The sequence below is a fragment of the Trichechus manatus genome, unplaced genomic scaffold (assembly GCF_000243295.1).
Source record: "Trichechus manatus latirostris isolate Lorelei unplaced genomic scaffold, TriManLat1.0 scaffold00180, whole genome shotgun sequence".
NCBI lineage: Eukaryota > Metazoa > Chordata > Mammalia > Sirenia > Trichechidae > Trichechus > Trichechus manatus.
Window position 1 is genome coordinate 378,756 of NW_004444116.1, and position 21,234 is coordinate 399,989.

At 37.6% G+C, this 21,234-nt stretch overlaps 1 protein-coding gene across 3 annotated transcripts in view; it reads right to left on the reverse strand.

The window, feature by feature from the left end:
- Nucleotides 1–816: 816 nt before the first annotated feature.
- ZNF184 (zinc finger protein 184) overlaps nt 817–21,234 on the reverse strand; it is a 33,709-nt gene continuing 13,291 nt past the window's right edge. For all 3 annotated transcript variants that reach the window (XM_023741398.1, XM_023741399.1, XM_023741397.1), the window contains 3 exons: nt 7,199–7,325; nt 6,758–6,853; nt 817–3,251 (listed from right to left, as the gene is read on the reverse strand). In XM_023741398.1, the coding sequence (XP_023597166.1) occupies nt 1,279–3,251; nt 6,758–6,853; nt 7,199–7,325 (2,196 nt within the window). In that variant the 3' untranslated portion in view covers nt 817–1,278. The remainder of the gene's footprint in view (nt 3,252–6,757; nt 6,854–7,198; nt 7,326–21,234) is intronic.

A 21,234-nucleotide genomic window follows, 5' to 3' on the forward strand; every position in this document is an offset into this window, starting at 1 on the left:
CAGGGTGCACATTAGGAGTTTAAAACAAAAATACTGAGGCCTGGGTCCCATCCTAGGCCAATTAAATTACAGTCTCTAGGAGTGGGACCTTTGCAATAGAATTTTATAAAGTTCCCCTGGTGATTCCACTACGCAACCAAGCTTAAGCTGTAGAAGCTGATCAGTGTAGTTATGATAAACTCCTTATTATGGTCTGAACTGTGTCGCCCAAAAAGACATGTAGAAGTACTAACCCCTGAACCTGTAAATACGACACTGTTTGGAAACAGAGGTTTCCTTTTGTTATGTTAATGAGGTCATAGCAGAGTAGGGTGGGTCCTAAACCTAATCACTTCTGAGTGTTATCTTATAAAAAGAGCAGAATAGACACAGACAGACACACATGGGGAAAAGACCATGTAAAGATCTATCTACAAGCCAAGGAATCCCAAGGATTACCAGCAGCTACTAGAAGATGAAAGAGACAAAGAAGGACCTTCTAGAGAAGAGAGAGAAAGAAATAAGGAGAGCCTAGCTCTGCCAACAACCTGAATTCAGACTTCTGGCCTTCAAAACTATAAGACAATAAATTCTTGATCTTTAAAGTCACCCACTTATGGTATTTGTGTTATGAGAGCACTAGAAAACTAAGACACTCCTAAATGTTAAAACACACTAGAAGAAAAAATAATAGGAAGTTTTAATCCTCATACTGAGTTATGCTATTATATGCTACTGAATTATTGACACTCGTAAGGTCTTTCTCCAGTATGTATTTTCCTATGCTGAATAAGGAATGAGCCATAACTGAAAGTCTTTCCACATTCATGGCACTGGTATTTTATAATTCTTTTTATTAGGAAGCAGTTACCTAAACAACTTAAGTGCATTAGAACAGGAGCATAATAGATCCCCAGTCTAGTTACTGAAGCACAAATGCCTTCTATTGGCAAAACATGCATAAACACACATTCCAGATTCAACATAGCAAAATGCTGATGTATAATAATCCTATTCAAGATTATACTGTGAATGTACAAAATTAATATAAAACTCCAAAGTACCTTTAAAATCATCTACTCCAAATCCCTCATTTCACAGATGAGGAAACTGAAGCGTAAAATGGTTGAGTTTCCCAATGTCACGTAACTGGATTAGTTTAATCCAATGTACTTTTCATTCCATGATTGTGAAAACTTAAAATATTTTAAGCAGTTTCTCAATCCATATTGATTCCTTCACACTTAAAAAAAAGATGAGCTAGATTAAATGTATCCTCTTATGATGTTCCTAAAATAGTCATATGCCAGGATGAAGTCTCTGATGTTTGTTCAGAGCAGAACGATACCTAAATGCTTTTCCACAATCATTACATCCAAAAGGCTTGTCTCCTGAATGAATTCTCTGATGCTGAATAAGGTATGTGCTCTGGCTGAAAGTTTTCCTACATTCATTACAGTTATAAGGTTTCTCTCCAGTATGAGTATTCTGATGTTCAGTCAGATGAGTGCTCCGACTAAAGGCTTTGTCACATTCACTGCACTTATAGGGCTTCTCTCCAGTGTGAATTTGTTGATGCTGAGTCAGATGTGAGCTCTGGCTGAAGGCCTTATCACATTTATTACACTGATAGGGCTTTTCTTCTGTGTGAGTTTTCTGATGTTGAGCAAGAGATGAACAATGACGAAAAGCTTTACCACACTCAGCACACTCATAAGGCTTTGCTCCTGTATGAATTCTCTTATGTTGTGTAAGATGTATGTTCTGGTTGAATGCTCTCCCACATTCATTACACTTGTAAGGTCTTTCTCCAGTATGTATTTTCCTATGCTGAATAAGGGATGAGCCATAACTGAAAGTCTTTCCACATTCATTGCACTGATAGGGTTTCTCTCCGGTATGAATTCTCTCATGTTTAGCAAGAGATGAACTACGAATAAAGGCTTTTCCACATTCCTTACATTCATAGGCTTTCTCTTGGGTATGAGTCTTCTGATGTTGATTAAGGTTTGAGAGGTAACTGAAAGCCTTTCCACATTCATTGCACTCAAAGGGCTTTTCTCTGGTGTGAATTCTGCGATGTTGAGTAAGGGATGAGCAATAACTGAAGGCCTTCCCACATTCATTGCATTTGTAAGGTTTTTCTCCAGTATGAATTTTCAGATGTTGAGCAAGGGATGACCAGTAACTAAAGGATTTTCCACATTCAGCACAATCATAGGGTTTCTCCCCCGTATGCGTTTTCTGATGTTGAGTGAGGTTTGAGTGCTGGCTGAATGCTTTCCCACATTCATTGCATTCATAGGGTTTTTCACCAGTATGAATCATATGATGTCGGATAAATGTTGAGGGTCCGTTGAAGGCCTTCCCACATTCATTACATTTATAGGTTTTCTCTCCAGTATGAATTTTTTGATGTTGAGTAAGGTGTGTGCTCCTGGTGAAGGTTTTATCACATTCATCACATTTAAAAGGTTTTTCTCCTGTATGAATTTTCTGATGTTCCATAAAGTGGCCCCTCTGGCTAAACGCTTTTCCACACTCGTTACAAGTATATGGTTTCTCACCAGTATGAATTCTCTGATGCTGAACAAGATGGGTCCTCTGACTAAATGATTTCCCACATTCATCACATTTATAGGGCTTTTCTCCAGTGTGAATTCTTTGATGCTGAGTAAGAGATGGAGCCTCAATGAAGCCTTTTCCACATTGATCACATTTATATGGTTTATCTCCAGTATGAATTCTTTGATGGTTTATAAGGTTTTCACTCCGGCTGAAGGCTTTTTCACATTCATTACATTTGTAGGGTTTTTCTCCAGTATGTGTTCTCTGATGGCGAATAAGAGCTGAAAAATAACTAAAAGCTTTCCCACATTCATTGCACTTACAAGATTTCTCTTTTTTAATTGGGTTTAAATTCTGTTTAACACCAGTTTTATGTTCATTGCATTTAGGAGGGCTCCCTTCTGAAGATATTTCTTGTGTTACAGGGTTTGAACTCATATTGATGCTTTTCCCATATTCATTACTTACAAGTCCTTTCTTCCAAGTAGGTATTTTCTTCTCAGTGATTTTTATTTCCCTTGGCAGTGTCCACTCGTTTGTCTGTTCCCCTTCTGGACTGCCTTCAGATTCGAAAGTTTTTAAGAAGTTGGAACTCCCATGATAATCCCTTCTGACTTTTTCCACTATTGCCGCTGGAGATGGCTTTTCATCAGAAATGTCTAGCTCTGAGGCTGACCCACTATTTTCAGGCCTCGTCTCCCAGTCTGAAAGAAAAAGAAAATGCCGGTAGTCTCTGAATAGAGAAAAAGAAAACTGCTGTTGTGAGAATGATCTAATAAAACTAGAAATAGATCCCTTGGGAAATTCTGAGGGTTTACAAAATACAGGCCTATTATTTGGAGAGGAAGTTGAAAAAGCTAAGGAAAATGTTAGATAAAATATGAAAATGGCAAGAGAATGCCTAATTCAATTCCACACATAATCGCTAAGAACTACTAGTAAGGGAACTCCATTTAAGATACTAGTTAATTAAAAAGGTAACCATAGAAATGGCTATGAGGAGATACAGATGAACTGAATCTAAAGGAGGCATTCTTAAATGGGATTCATTGGCAATGAACAATAAAACAAAATTCCAAGAGTCACAATTTAAAGACAGGACAAACTTGAAAGACTTGGCTAAGACCCCATGGTTTTTAAGCATGAAACAATGAAAGAATACTGTAGAAATGGCGAAGTTGTAAACAGTAGAAGAAATAATTCAAGAGGAAGAAGATAGCAGGTTCAAGTCTAGGATTTTGAGGATTAGGAAAAGAAATAGAGGATTGGACTAGAGTAGTGTTTGTTGAAGTGGAAGATTCTAAAAGTAGGAGATTAACCGGAACGTCCAAATGTAGGATAAGAAATGTCAGCTCAAAACAGAAACACAAAAGAATAGCTGAAGACATAGGAATGTAAGGGAGAAAAGAGCAGAGGTAGAGGGAAGATCCTGGAGGCTATTTAGGGTAATGGGATGAATAAAATATACTAATGGAAAAAAGCAGTATATCAGCAAACAAAAGATCAGAAGAAACAGAAAGAAAGGAAAGTACATAACAAGAAGTATAGTGTTGCCCAAGACAAGAGAAATGACAACTAAAAGAAGCAGGGTATTCAATCCTGGCAGACTCAGTAAAGAATAAAGGCGGTATTTAAAACACCATTTTTTTTGGTTCCACTGGTAAGAGAAGTTACACCAAACCCTAGGGAACCCTGAGTCTGTCCCATGCTGCCAGCCCAATCACTATCACTGCAAGCACGAGGCAGAGACCCAGAGCCACCTGCTACCCCCCACCCCCACCTGGCATCATGGGTAATAGTACAGGGAGCATAAGCGTATACAACCTTGTAACAGCAGAACTTCTCCATCAGGGACAAGAAGATCAATGCAACGCTGGTTTTGGAAACAACCAAAAGGTTCAATATAAGAAATGGATATGTCTTCATCAACAGGAATGATACCAAGGAAGATATGTTTGTACAGCAGATCACCATAAATAATACCTCTTGGAAGTATTTTGCAGTGAAGGAGATGGAGACCATGGAGTCTGATGTTGTTAAAGGAGAAAAGAGTATGGAAGTGGCTTTTCTTCAGGCCTCACTGGAGTTCCAGGTGAAGGCAATAAATATGCAGCAGACTGAAAAATGTTATCCACATTGTTGGCTCCTCCATGTAATTACCAGCAGAATTACCCAAATATCAACAGTGAGGCAAAGAATGAAGGACTGGAGAAGGCTCCAGAAGGCCAGATTGAACAAAACAATCCCTACTGCAGAAAGCAATTCCCACTTTATGAGATGCAAAGTCTACAGGCATTGACCACAGTATTCAGACATCCCTGTGTATGCAGAAGTAACTGAGGGTGCTGACGACCAGGCTGCAGGAAAAAAAAGTAAACGAGGTAGACCAATGGAACAGAATATTTATCAGGGTTTACAGATCACAATTCTGCAAGGACTGTGTCACCAAGACAGCCTAGAGAGAATGACAATACAGAGGATAAGGAAAATGCTGAAGACAAGGCCTAGGGCCAGTGACTACCTCAGTGTAGGTACTGCCACAACTTTAATTACCCATACAAATGCCTAGAAAACTGTAAAATAATTTTCACACACAAAAGAGCCAATCCACTAGCTAAGAATAAGTCTGCTCCGAATGCTGATGAGGGCAGAACCGAGGGTTGGCTTCCTAAGACTACCATCATCAGGTTTAGCCACCCAACAAAAAAGCTATCAGCAATAAAAAAATAAAAGAATGGCGTTAAATACCTAAAGTGCTTTCCTTCTGCCCACTGACTAGATAACTGGAACTATCTAAATTATCTATTTGACATAGCGTTTTTATTATTTTTACCTAAATAAATCTTTTAGTTAATGACTAAAACATTTTTTGAAAAACCTGGATTTTCTCTACACTCATTTAAATGTTTTAAAATTGTCTTCTATCTTGCCAAGTTGGGATCTTTTAAAACTTAACTTTTAATTTGTAATAAAACTTGACAACTTGATTTCCCCCAAAATTAACAAACTATAAGCACCAGTTAATGAAGCTTTTATTACAAAAATAATTAGAGTTTTTCAAATTGTGTTCCATGAAACCATCTTCTTGGGGAAAAATTCTGAAGATATGGTATGACAAAAAAAAAGGAATCATAGTTAAAAAGAGAGAAAGAATGAGAGAGAAATGTTACATTCTATGCAATCCTCTTGAAAATTCATATAATGCCTATTAATAATCAAATTCAGCATTTCCCAAATTTGACTATGGCACACTCCTCCCCCTCTTCATCTGCATAAAAAGGAGCCCCTTCTCCCTCTATTAAGAACCCTGGTGGCACAGTTGTTAAGTACTTGGGTACTAATCAAAAGGTTGGCAGTTCGAACCCACTAGCCACTCTACAGGAGAAAGATGTGGCAATCTGCTTCCACAAAGATTACAGCCTTGGAAACCCTATGGGGCAGTTCTACTCTGTCCTGTAGGGTTGCTATAAGTCCGAATCAACTCAAGGGCAATGGGTTTCTCCCTCTATTAACTCTGGACAGGTACTCCTCAGACAGCAGCTAGGTCTGTGCAATTTTCCACAGTCAAGTCCTTGAAGACTTCCCTCTGCAGTTTGAGGACTTAACGGTTTAGAAAAAAGTTTATTCATACCTTTTAAGGATAGTCTGAGGAGATGACAGGCTTAGAACCTACACACTGAGACTAAGAAAAGAATAGGTGATAAAGAAACAAAAGTTGCAGGTACATAACTCACTTTTGCTGAGTTTGGTTGGGAAAGAATTGAGAGGCTGGATGGTGGCCGGAAAGATGAATTGTGTTGAGTAAAGATATTTGGAAATACAGGTTACCTATTTCTGTTTGAAGGCACTAGGGATAGAGCCTGTGGATCCAAAAGAGAAAACTGAAAGGGCTGAAAAGTGAGGTAATAATTATGAGATCAAGGTCCCAAAGGAGGTGGGATGAGATAGAATCCAGAGTCCAGAATGAGAAGCTGGCTTTAGGAAAAGGCAGGAAGGACATCTCCGCTGAAGGGAGTATAAAAATGGAATATATATTGAGACAATTTGTGATATGACAAAACATAAGAGAGTCCCAAACAAATGGCTTCCCACTTCTCCACAGGAAACATTTTAAAAAGAAGCAAGTACATCTCCATTTCAGGAATTAAATCCTCTATCAGGTTTGTGGTTAGAGTTAAAGACACTGATTTGCTGGGCTTCCATGACTTACCTCTAGAAGTACCTACTGGAACACCTGGTTCCACTGTCCATGGCTCTGTCCCTTGTTCTAACTGGGAAATCACATCAGGTTTAGAAACTTGGAGTCCTGCTCATGGGGAAAAAAAGAAAAGAACTTGTCTGCTGTAAGGGAAAAGTACAATATCAGAATTCAGTCTCACTGCTTTGATATGCGGGACAAACCTGACAGGAGTGGATAGCTTAACAAGCTTAAATGTTACAAATTCCCAGATGTGGTGGGGATATAGGCTGGGAACTGATCTGAGTCCAGAAAAATTATTGTTTGCTCCTCTACTTGTTAGTAGAATAGAAACCTTTCCAAACCTTTTAGAACTTAGGAATCTCTTGTTCCTAAACCTAAAAGCAAAACTCACCTAAGCACAAGAGAGAATCCCAGCCCAACCCCAGATATTAACTTAGAAGTCATCCTTACCTATAGAGACCAGGTGTGTATAATTTTCCAGTGTCACATCTCTGAACAAATCTCTCTGCACAGGATCCAACTGTTTCCATTCTTCCTGGGTAAAGTCCACAATGACATCCTTGAAGGTCACTGATTCCTGAAATATCAAATACATTTCTGCTTAGCCAGAAAGCGTTTGCCCGGGAAAGGGATAAATTTAGCAACACTGATAGAAGTAAGGACAGGCTATAACCAAACCCAAACCAAACCCATTGCCGTCGAGTCAATTCTGACTCATAGCGACCCTACAGCATAGAGCAGAACTGCTTCATAGGGTTCCCAAGGAGTGGCTGGTGGATTCGAACTGCTGACCTTTTGGCTGGCAGCCAAGCTCCTAACCACTGAGCCACCAGGGCTCTGTAAGACAAGCTATAGGCTATCTGAAAAATGATTCTGACAATATTTCCTCCTTTGTAAAATGAATATAAAAACTAATTCACAGTGTTACTGTAAGAATTAAAAGATTTTCAATGTGAAATGCTTCATTTAGGGTCTGGCACAGTCAGTGCTTGCCACTGTTGTTAATCATCATCTCTGTGTTCCAAGATATATCAAGTATTAATAATATGTATACTATCATCAGTAATATTTTTTACTACCTACAATGTGCAAGAATAGCCAAAATTTTTTTGAAAAAATTTGGGTGGGGGTTATTTATTCTACCACATTTCAAAACATACCAAAAGATTAATTAAAACAGAGTGGCCTAGTATAGAATAAAACCCAATAAAACAAAACAGACTCCAGAAACAGACCCATGTTTATAAGATTGCATAAGATTAAGTCAAAGGATTAAACAACTTTCAAATCAGTTAGGATAAACTAGATTAGTCAATAAACAATGTCATAACAAATGATTGTCTGTTTGAGAAAAAAAAATCCTTCACAGCATACACAAAAATTCTTGCTAGATTAAAGATTAAATTTTAAAGAAAAAGCAAAATAAAATAGTAAAATAAAAGACAGGAATAGAATTTTATAAACTTGAAATATGGAAACCAAAAAGTAGAAGACAAAAAGAGAAACTGACAGATTTAACCACACAAGCATGTAGAACTTTTGTTAAGATACTATAAACAAAATTAAAAGACAACATTCTGAGATCCCAACAAATAATCAGGGAAAAAGATAACCAACCCACAATAATAACAACAACAACAAAAACCATCAACAACCCAAACAAACAATTTACCAAAGAAATGGTTAATAAACCATGAAAGATGTTCTACCTCATTAAAAATAAAAAATAGTAAAACAATGAGATGTCAAATTGGGTAACACTGCTGAAGTATGCAAGTGTACTGAGGTAGGAACAGAACTCTAATGCAATCTATTTGGTGTGTAATCTGACAGGATCTATCAAAATTTATACATATACCATTCAGTCCAGTCTTACTGCTTCTAGGAATTTATTCTTCAAAAACACCTCAGGGTGCAAAGACATAAGTACAAGTGTTCCTGCAATGCTGTTTGTGTGAAGAAAAAAAAAATTAAACTTAATTGCCCTTTAATAGGATAGTGGTTAAAGAATTTACTGTATGTTCATACTAAAGTACTTTATACTGCCATTTTAAAAATGAGGTATCTCTTTTTTGTACTGATTAGGTAATATGTATACAATATATTAATAAGTGAAAAGAACAGTATACACAGTATGATCCCATTTTTTATTTTATAAATAGTAAAGCTTACATGTAAATGCATAGAAAAAAAAACAACTGAAAGAATACACAACCAAATATGAACAATGAGAATGGACAGTGGGACTTGGAGGCAATGCAGGAGAACTACCTACTTTTTCTTTATTTACTATGTATTTGAAACACTGAGTGAGTGTGCATTAATTTTGTTTTAAAAGAGATAAATATGTTAACTATTCATTGGCACTTTGCTTCCGGCTATGAGAGAGTAACTGGACTAGCTCTCCCACTGTAAATAACTATAAAACTGAGCAACATATCTAAAACGAGTGTTTTCATATTTTGGACAGCAGGCAAGACAGAACTATGTGCCTTAAAGAAAAAGAGGGAGCTGCACAGAGGTGGAGCTCCAAAAATCTGCATAGGGATACTCTTGAAACTTTGAACAAATACCGGTCTGCAAATGCAGGGGATGACATTACATAAAGCAAAAAAAGAACAACTTCTAGGAAGCTGTGAATTAAATACTCTAAAAGCTTACACAGGGATGACAGATGTGCAAATCACAGCCATCTAGATTGAAGAAAAAATCTGTGAACACCCAGGCCGTTCAGAAGAAAAGACAGAAAAGCTATGCCCAGTGGTAAACTGGTTCTCTGAAAGTAAAACGACCCTGATTTGTAGCATTTGCAGATTTTCCATAATGTAAATACAATCTCCACAGTAAATACCAAGTTACCAACATGGCATCACTGTACGTACGGTTAAAAAGAGATGTATAAAATCAGCTCCTAAAAACAGCTCTAACACACTTTAGCAGGGAAAGTCTATCCTACAAGGAAAGAGTTAAAAGAGCAGGTCTGGTGCTCATCCTTTCTTATCTCCAGGAACACCTGAAGCCATATTACTGACCCTTGAACAAGCTCTGAAAATTAAAAACCTTGGAATGTTCACACAGTCACTGGTCAATGATGTTATTCTGTGTGCCCAGAACAATACCATTCCATGTGGCAGGTATGTGCCTACGTGACTAGCTCCCTTTCGGAGCCCTGGACTCTAAGACTCCAACAGGTTTCCCTGGGTAGAGAAATCTTGAATGTCTCTGTGGATCACAGCTAGAGAGACAACATGTGTTAGGGGTTGAATTCTGTTCCCCTAAAAGATACGCTGAAATCTTAATCCCTGGTACCTGTGAAGGTGACCTAGTTTGGAACTAGGGTTTTTGCAGTTGTTAGTTAATTACAATGAGCTCATACTGGAGTAGGGTGGGCCCTAATCCAATATGACTGGTGTCCTTACAAGAAAAAGAGAAAAAATACAGAGACAGACAGATGCAGAGGGAAGACTGAGGCAGAGATTGAAGTTATGATTCCATGAGCCAAGGAATGCCTGGGGCTGTGAGAAGCTGGAAGAGAAAAGGAAGGATCTTCCCCTAGAGTCTTTGGAAAGACACCCTGAATAGAACTTCTAGCCTCCAAATCTGTGAAAGAATAAATTTCTGTTGTTTTAAACCACCTAGTTTGTAGTACTTTGTTAGAGCAGGCACAGGGAATTAATATAATACATCTGTGCGACCAAAAAAAAGGGAGGAATTGGAAGCCTGCACCTGACTTCTTTGGAGTCTGCTTATGCACATATGTTTTCCTGACGATCCTCTTTTCTATCCTTTCTGTAATAATCTTTAGCCTGCTGCCAAATCCTATGCATCATTCCAGGAATCACTGCACTAAAGAGTGGTCATGAGTGCCTAGAAACATAATCTTAGAGTAAGGTTACAGTAGACTAACCCTAACAAAACTTACAGTTCAAAAACAAACCTTAAAAGGATCAAGCAGTGGCTAAAATGGGAATAAAAAGAACTGGATTTACCCTCCTGAATGAAACAACGAAAAAATTTCAAACAAAATATATGAAATAACACTTTGCAAGACACTGGACCACAGGCAACAAAGAACAGTAATCCCAGAGAGTTGGGAAACAAATGAGGTTTCAGCTTACTGCCTTGAGAGTTTCCAGGAATATTCAAAATGGTCTTGCCTCAGTAGTGGGGAATAAATAGCCTAATACTAAACACTGTTCTGGAATTCACCTTACAAATCTTAAGAAGTAAGATCTGAATGGAACACAGTGTTTTCAAGTAACTAAACTGCATCCCAGAAGAGGGCTCAAGAATATATTATAGGAACACAAAAATATGCAGCACTCAACAGGTAAAATTCACAATGTCTAGCATGCAATCAAAGATTATCAGGCATAAGTAGTACAACCAACAATGAGGAGAAAAAAATCAATCAAAACCAACCTAGAACTGATAGAGGTGCTAGAATTAGCAGACAAGAACACTGGAAGTTAATATGACTGCATTGTATATGTTCAAAAAGTTAAAGACAGACATGAAAGATATAAATAAAGACCAAATGTAACTTCTAAAACTGAAAGTGACAATGTTCTGAGATGAAAAATACATTGGGAAGTATTAACAGCAGATTAGTCATTGCAGAAGAGAAGATGAGTAAACTAAAGACACAGAAATAGAAACTATCCAAAAAAAAGAGCATTAGGGAGCATGGGACAACTTCAAGTGGTCCAATATATGTGCAATTGGAGTCCTTAAAAAAAAAAAAAAAGAGGGCAGAATAATATTTGAAGAGATAATAGCTGATTATTTTCTAAACTTGATGAAAATTATAAAACCACAGATCCAAGAAGCTCAACAAATCACAAGCACAAAGAAACAACAAAGATATTCCAACGCACATATAATCAAATTGTTCAAACTCGGTGATAAAGAAAAAATCTTATAAGCAGTCAGAAACAAACAAAAAAAATACATAAAGACAAAGGAAAAAAGATTTTTAAATGACAGTAGTTTTTGTTGTTATTGTTAGAAATAACGCAAGTAAGAAGACAACTGAACAACATCAGAGAAGAAAACTGTCAACCCAGAATTCAATTCCCGATATCTTTCAAAAATGAAGGTGAAATAAAGACTTTTTCAGACATACAGAAATGGAAAGAATTCATCAACAGCAGACCTGCACTACAATAAATGTTAAAGTCCTTCAGGCAGAAGGAAATGATACTAGATAGAAATATGAACCTACACCAAGGTTTCTCAACCACAGCACTATTGATATTTTGGACCAGATAATTATTTTAAATAATAGTAGAGGGTTGCCCTATACATTGTTGGCAGCATCTCTGGCATCAACTCATTAGATGCCAGCAGTACACCTCCCCCCCCCCCAAGTCAAGTCATGACAATCAAAAATGTCTCCTGGGGGACAAAATTACTTCCAACTGAGAACCACTTATGTACACAAAGCAATGACGAACCTCAGAAATGGCAACTAAATGCATAAATATACAAAATTTTTCCTATTATTTAAATCTCTTTGAAAGAATATTCACTGCTTAAACAAAAATAATAACATATGTATAAGTAAAATATATGACAAAAATAGCATAAAAACTGGAAGAGGAGAAAAGGAAGTAAACTATTGTAAGGTTCTTGTACTATTCAAGCAGTGGTATAATATCACTTGAAGGTAGATAGACAGCTGCCATAGAGTCGACTCTGACTCATGGTGATCTATGTACAACAGAATGAAACACTGCCCAGCCCAGCATCAACCTCATGATTGCTGACATGTGAGTCTATCAATGCAGTTATTATGCCAATCCTTCTCACCAAGGGTTTCCTTCACCCTAGCTAGCCCTCTATTTCACCAAACATAATGTCCTCCTATAGCCATCAATCCCTCCTGATGATACATACAAAGCAAGTGAGTCAGAAGACACTGTTCTATCATAATCCATAAGATTTTCAATGACTAATGTTTGCAAGCAGATCATCAGGCCTTTCTTCCTAGCCTGTCTTAGTCTGAAAGCTTTCCTGAAACCTTTCCACCATGGGTGGCCCTGCTGGCATTTCAAATACTGATGGCATATACTGATGGCATAGCTTCCAGCATCACAGGAACACATAAGCCACCACAGTATGACAAACTGACAAACAGGTGGTGGCACCTGAAGGTATACTTACATACTTTAGTATATTTAAATATGTATACTAAAACCTTAAAGCAATCACTAAAATAACAAAGTTACTGCTAATAAGCCACAAAGGAGACAAAAGGGAATTAAAAAAAATACTCAATCCAAAAGAAGGCAGGAATAGAGGAAAAATGGAACAAAGACAGTACAAATAGAAAACAAACAGCAAGATGACAGATTTAAACCAAACCAGACAAAAAAATCACATTAAATTTACGTGGTCTAAACACTCCAATTAAAGGCAGAGATTACCAGGTTGGATTTTTAAAAAAGGCAAAACCAAACTACATGTTGCCTATAAGTAACTCATTTTAAATCTAAAGATACAAGTTAAAAGAAAAAGGACAGAAAAAGATATATCATTCTAACACTAACCAAATATCAAAGTAAACTGCAGAACAAACAATAATACCAGGCTAAATATAAAAGATCATTTCTCAGTGATAAAGGGGTTAATTCATTAGGAGAACATAATAATCCTAAATGTTTATGTGCCTAATAACAGAGCTTTAAAATACAATAAGCAAGAACCAATAGAATAAAATAGACAAATCCATAAGTCCAAGGTTTCAATATCCCTCTCACAATAATCGAAAAAAAACCAGCAAACAGAAAATCAAAGATATGAAGACCTGAAAAACACTATCAACCAACTTGACCTAACATATATCTGTGGCAGACAGAATAATGCCCCCCCGCAATGATGTCCATGTCTTAATTCCTTAAACCTGTAAATATGCTACCTAACACGGCAAAGGGAAATTTGCAGCTGTGATTATTACGTTAAGGGCCTTGAGAGATTATCTGGATGTAACCCAGAACTCTTATAAGAGGAAAGCAAGAGGGAAGAGCCAGAGTCAGAGTAGGAGATGTGATGATGAAAGCTGAGGTCAGAGTCAAAGACAGAGAGATTTGAACATGCTACACTGCTGGCTTTGAAGATGGAGGAGGGAACATGAAGCCAAGGAATTCAGACAGCCACTACATGCTAGAAAAGGCAAGGGAACAGATAATCCCCTAGAAACTCCAGAAGGAATGCAGCCCTGCTGACTCATTTTGGATTTCCAACTTCTAAAACTATAAGATAATAAATGTGTGTTGTTTTCAGTCACTAAGCTTGTGGTAATTTATTACAGCAGTAATGGGAAACTAATAATAACAGCTACAGAACACTCCACCCAACATAGCAAAATATACATCCTTTTCAAGTGCTCAATGATCATTTACCAAGATAGACCATATTCTGGACCACTAGACAAATGTCAATAAATTTAAAAGGATTCAAGTCATACAAAGTATGTTCTCTGACAATAATGTAGTTAAATTAGTCCCGGTAGTCCTCGACTTACAACGTATTCGAGTTACGACAAACTACACTAGGACTGCTTTTTTTTTTTTTTTTTAAACAGCTTATCATTAGTATACGTACTTCATACAGTGTTGTAGCATGTAATTTGCTGATGTTATTATTTTCAGATGTTCACTCACAGATGTTCGATTTTATGAATTACTGTTCAAAAACTACTATATAGCAGGCTATGGCCTGCTTAGTCTACAATGAAGTTGGTGTTGGGAGTCGTAATGGAGAGACAATTGGGCAATGTTCAACTCTAATGACATACAGCAATTGAACTGCACACACACCCAACACCCATTATCACTTGGACTTCCTTGTTAGAACACTGACACTGCTTTCATTGCTATTTTTGTTAGGTGCTATCTAGTCAGTTCCGACTCACAGTGATCCTATAGGACAGAGTAGAACTGCCCCATAGGGTTTCCAAGGAGCGGCTGGTGGATTTGAAGCGCTTACCTTTTGGTTAGCAGCCTAGCTCTTAACCACTATGCCACGAGGGTAGACTAGGCCTAAAAAACCACTCACTGCCATCGAGTTGATTCCGACTCATAGTGACCACTATAGGGCAGAGTATAATTACCCATAGGGTTTCCAATGCTGTAAATCTTTACAGAAGCGGACTGCCACATCTTTCTCCCACGTAGTGGCTGGTGATTTCGAACTGCTAAACTTTCAGATAGCAGCCAAGCACTTAAACCACTGCACCAGCAGGGCTCCAGTAGACCAGGCCTACAGCATCATCTTATTCAGCATTTCATACCATAAGAAACATCAGTTGTTAATCTGAAGGCAAACTGTTCAAGTTTCTCTAAGTGTAACACCTGTACTACTTATACCCTCAACGGTATGTCTAGCAAAAGAAGTCATGCCACTGAAAGTTCTAATCCAAAAAAAAAAAGGTGAGGAAGGCTGTAAACACAGATATAAAGAGGAAGAACATTAAGGTCTACGATAATGGAAATAGAGTTGGTGAAATAGCATGTGAGGAAGGACTGTATCATTTGACTGTTTTGACAATCATTAAGGATAAGAATAGGATTCTAGAGTCAGGTAAAGGTGCGACTGGCATAAAACTGACAATTTTAACAAAGAAGAGGCAAGCGCCAATCCACGAAATGGAGAAGCTGTTGATAATTTAGATAGAAGACTAAATCCAGAAGAGGATTCCTATGAGTTTACTGACAATTCAAATGAAACACACAGCCGTTTTGAAAACCTGAAGCAACAGCAAGACCACCTCAAGTACTTTAATGCCAGCAAGGGCTAGTTTCATTGCTTCAAATGCAGATTTGGCTTACATAATGTGTGTGTAACCAGAAAAGCAGGAAGCACCTATGTGGAACAGCTCAGATCACAAAGAAGGGGGATTGACAGAACAGAACTTACTGGATTTTGAAGAGGAAAAAAATGCTTAAGAAGAGAGAAATAACGAGGAAGAGGAAAGAAAGAAGTCGTCAAAAAAATTTACAGTGAAAGGATAACCTAAAGTTTTTTTCTAAACTAAATCAGGGGCTTCAGCTGCTTGAAAATATGGACCCAAACGCTGATCGCTTTACTGAAGTTTATACATTCAGCAAGCAATGAGATGCTACCAAGAAATATATGAAGAAAAAAGAGAAGGACCATACAGATAACTCTCACTAATCTTCTGACTACCATCCCTGTTCCCAGGGATAATCCAGATGATCCAGAACCTTCCACGAGTGGAGTTATTATCACAACTGACAAAATGCCAATGTCATCCAACACTTCTTCATTGTCGGAGTAAATTTTTTATGATTTGTATACTTTTTTTTATTTTATCCCATGCAGAAATTTATATATACATTCTTACGTGACTCTAATTGCTCTCCCCATACTGTGACCACACTCCTTTCCATCCCTGATTCCCTGTCTCCATTCAACCAGCTTCTAACCCTCTCTGCCTTCCCATATCACCTCCGGACAGAAGCTGCCTGTTCAGTCTCTTGTATCTACTTCAGCTAAGAGGCACACTCGTCACGAGTATCACTTTATGTCCCACAGTCCAGTCCAATCCCTGTCGGAAGAGTTGGCCTTGGAAACTGTTTTATTTCAGGTCTGATAAAGAATGCACGGGCCATGCTTTCCAGCGTTCCCCCAGTCTTAGTCAGACCATTAAGTCTGGGTTTCTTACTAGAATTTGACCCCTGTACCCCACCTTTCTCCTGTTCCACCCGGGACTCTCTGTTGTGTTCCCTGTCAGGTGGTAGCTGGGCACCATCTAGTTCTTCTGGTCTAAGGCTGATGAAGTCTCTGGTCTGTGTGGCCCTTTCTGTCTCTTGGGCTAATACTTTCCTTCTGTCTTTGGTGTTCTTCATTCTCCTTTACTCCAGGTGGCTGGGACCAATTGATACATCTTAGATGGCCGCTTGCAAGCTTTTAAGACCTCAGACGCCACTCACCACAGTACGATGCAGAACATTTTAATAAACTTTGCTATGCCAATTGACCTAGACATCCCCGAAAGCATGTTCCCGAGACCCCTACCCCTGCTATTCTGTCCCTCAAAGTGTTTGATTGTATTCAGGAAACTTCTTAGCTTTGGTTTAGTCCAGTTGTGCTGACTTCCGCTTAGTAGTAGTAGTGTGTGCTGTCCTTCGCTTCACCTAAGATAATTCTTATCTACTATCTAGTTAGTAAATAACCCTCACCCTCCCTCCCCACTCTCCTAACCATCAAAGAATGTTTTCTTGTGTGTTTAAACCTTTTCTTGAGTTCTTATACTAGTGCTCTTGCAAGATATTTGTCCTTCTGTGACTGACAAAATTCACTCAGTATAATGACCTCCAGACTCCTCCATGTTATATTTCACGGCTTCGTCATCATTCTTTACTGTTGCGTAGTATTCCATTGTGTGGCTATACCATAAATTGTTTATCCATTCATCCGTTGATGGGCACCTAGGTTGTTTCCATCTTTTTGCTATTGTGAACAGTGCTGCAATGAGCATAGGTGTGCATATAACTATTCGTGTGATGGCTCTTATTTCTCTAGGATATATTCCAAGGAGCGGGATACCTGGATCATATGGTACTTCTATTTCTAGCTTTTTAAGGAAGTGTCAAATTGATTTCCAAAGTGGCTGTACCATTTTACATTCCCACCAACAGTGTGTAAGTGTTCCAGACCCTCCACAACCTTGCCAACATTTATTATTTTGTGTTTTTTGGATTAATGCTAGCCTTGTTGGGGTGAGATGGTATCTCATTGTAGTTTTGATCTGCATTTTTCTAAAGGCTAATGATCGTGAGCATTTCTTCATATGTCTGTTAGCCACCTAAATATCTTCTTTGGCAAAGTGCCTGTTCATATCCTTTACCCATTTTTTAATTGGGTTATTTGTCTTTTTGTTGTTGAGGTTTTGCAGTATCATGTAGATTTTAGAGATTAGACGCTGATTGGATTTGTCATAGCAAAAAATTTTTTCCCTAGTCTGTAGGTTGTCTTTTTACTCTTTCGGTGAAGTCTTTTGATGAGCATAAGTGTTTCATTTTTAGGAGCCCTCAGTTATCTAGTCTCTCTTCTGGTGCTTGTGCACTGTTACTTACGGTTCGTATTGTGTTTATGCCATGTATTAGGGCTCCTAGTGTTGTCCCTATGTTTTCTTCCAAGATCTTTATCGTTTTTGACTTTATATTTAAGTCTTTGATCCATTTTGAGTTAGTTTTTGTGCATGGTGTGAGGTATGGGTCTTGTTTCAGTTTTTTGCAGATAGATATCCAGTTATGCCAGCACTATTTGTTAAAGAGCCTGTCTTTTCCCCAATTAACAGACTGTGGGCCTTTGTCAAATATCAGCTGCTCATAGGTGGATGAATTTATATCTGGATTCTCAATTCTGTTCCACTGGTCTATGTATCTGTTGTTGTAACAGTACCAGGCTGTTTTGACTACCACGGGGTATAATATGTTCTACAATCAGGTGGTGTGAGGCCTCCTACTTTGTTCTTATCTTGAGTAATGCTTTACTTATTCGGGGCCTCTTTCCTTTCCATATGAAATGAGTGATTTGTTTCTCCATCTCATTAAAAAATGCTGGTGGAATGTGGATCGGGATTGCATTGTATCTTTAGATTGCTTTGGGTAGAACTGACGTTTTCACAATGTTCAGTCTACCTATCCATGAGCAAGGTACATTTTTCCACTTATGCAGATCTCTTGACTTTTTGCAGTAGTGTCTTGTAGTTTTCATTGTATAGATCTTTTAAAATCTTTAAATCTGGTTAGATTTATTCCTATATATTTTATCTTCTTAGGGGCTACTGTAAATAGTATTGGTTTGGTGATTTCCTCTTCGAGGTGTAAAGGAATCCAACTGATTTTTGTATGTTTATCTTGTATCCTGAAACTTTGCTGAAATCTATTAGTTTGAGTAGTTTTCTTGTGGATTCTTTGGGGTTTTCTGTGTATAAGATCATATCATCTGCAAACAGAGATACCTTGCCTTTTTCCTACCAATCTGGATGCCTTCATTTCTTTTTCTAGCCTAACTGCTCTGGTTAGGACCTCCAGCACAATGCTGAATAAGAGTGGTGATAAAGGGCATCCTTGTCTGGTTCCCATTCTCAAGGAGAATGCTTTCAAAGTCTCTCTATTTAGGATGATGCTGGCTGTTGGCTTTGTATGAATGCCCTTAATTATACTGAGGATTTCCCTTCTATTCCTATTTTGTTGAGAGATTTTATCATGAATGGGTGTTGGACTTTGTCAAATGCCTTTTCTGCATCGATTGATAAGATCATGTGGTTCTTGTCTTTTATTTATGTGATGGATTACACTGATTGTTTTTCTAGTGTTGAACCATCCCTGCATACCTGGTATACATCCCACTTGATCATGGTGAATTACTTTTTTGATATGTTGCTGAATTCTATTGGCTAGGATTTTGTTGAGGATTTTTCTGTCAATGTTCATGAGGGACATGTCTATAATTTTCTGTTTCTATGGTATCTTTACCTGGTTTTGGTATCAGGGTTATGCTGGTGTCACAGAATGAGTTTGGGAGTATTCCATCCTTTTCTATGCTCTGAAATACCTTTAGTAATAGTGGTGTTAACTCTTCTCTGAAAGTTTGGTAAAATTCTGCAGTGAAGCCATCGGGCCAGGGCTTTCTCTTGTTGGGAGTTTTTAAATTACCTTTTCAATCTCTTCATTTGTTATGGGTTTATTTAGTTGTTCTACTTTGGTTTGTGTTAGTTTAGGTAGGTAGTGTGCTTCTAGAAATTTGTCCATTTCCTCTAGATTTTCAAATTTGTTAGAGTACAATTTTTCATAGTATTCTGTTATGATTCTTTTAATTTCAGTTGGGTCTGTTGTGATATCACCCATCTCATTTCTTATATGGGTTATTTGCTTCCTCTCCTGTTTTTCTTTTGTCAGTTTGGCCACTGGTTTATCAATGTTGTTGATCTTTTCAAAGAACCAGCTTTTGGTCTTGTTAACTCTTTCAATTGTTTTTCTATTCTCTATTTCATTTAATTCTGCTCTAATTCTTATTATTTCCTTTCTTCTGGCGCCTGAGGGCTTCTTTTGCTGCTCTCTTTCTACTTGTTCTGGTTGTAGGGTTAATGTTTTGATTATGGCCCTTTCTTCCTTTTGGATGTGTGCATTTATTGCTATAAACTGACCTCTCTGAGCACTGCTTTTGCTGTGTCCCAAAGGTTCTGGTAGGATGTGTTTTCATTCTCGTTTGATTCTATGAATTTCTTTATTCCATCCTTAATTTCTTCTATAACCCAGTAGTTTTTGAGCAAGGTGTTGTTCAGTTTCCATGTGTTTGATTTTTTTTCCTGGCTTTCTCTGTTGTTGGTTTCTACTTTTATGGCTTTATGGTCAGAAAAGATGCTTTGTAATATTTTGATGCTTTAGATTTTGTTAAGGCTTTGCTTTACGGTCTAATATGTGGTCTATTCTGGAGAATGTTCCATGTGCGTTGGAAAAGAAAGTATACTTGGCTGCGGTTCAGTGGAGTGTTCGGTTTATGTCTATGAGATCAAACTGGTTGACTGTAGCATTTCACTCTTCCATGTCTTTGTTGAGCTTCTTTGTGGATGTTCTGTTCTTCACCAAAAGTGGTGTGTTGAAGTCTCCTACTACTATTGTGGAACTGTCTCTCTTTTGAGCGCTGTTAAGAGTTTTTTTTTATGTATTTTGGAGCCCTGTCACTGGGTGCGTAAATATTTATTATAGTTATGTCCTCCTGGTGTATTGACCCGTTTATCAATTATATAGTGTCCTTCCTTACCCTTTGTGGTGGATTTTACTTTAAAATCTATTTTGTCAGAGATTAATATTGCCACTCCTGCTGTTTTTTGAGCGTTGTTTGCTTGATATATGTTTTTCTATCCTTTGAGTTTTAGTTTGTGTCTTTAAGTCTAAGGTGTGTCTCCTGTAGGCAGCATATAGACGGATCGTGTTTTTTTATTCAATCTGCCACCCTCTGTCTCTTTATTGGTGCATTTATCCCATTTACATTCAGTGTAATTATTGATAGGTATGAGTTTAGTGCTGTCATTTTGATGTCTTTTTTGTTTGTGTTGTTCAAAGTTTCTTTGTTCCATTTAATCTTCTGTGCTGAGATGTTTTTCTTTTCTTTTCATGTTTTTCATTGTTGCTGATATTGTATTTGCCAAGTCTTTATATTTTCTGTATTTTTTTTATTTTGACTTGTAGAATTGTTAGTTTCCTTTGTGGTTACCTTAATATTTACGCCTATTTTTCTAAGTTTATAGCAATATTTTATTTCTTTATATCGCCTTGACTTCCTCTCCGTATGAAAAATCTATGTCTACATTTTTTAAGTCCCTCTTTTTTGTTTTAATGTCATCATCTTTTACATATTGACATGTGTTTCTCTATATTCAGTGTTTTAGCTTTGATTTACTTTGGTGACTTCCCTATCTGGGTTGATATGTGGTTGCTCTGTTCTGTGTT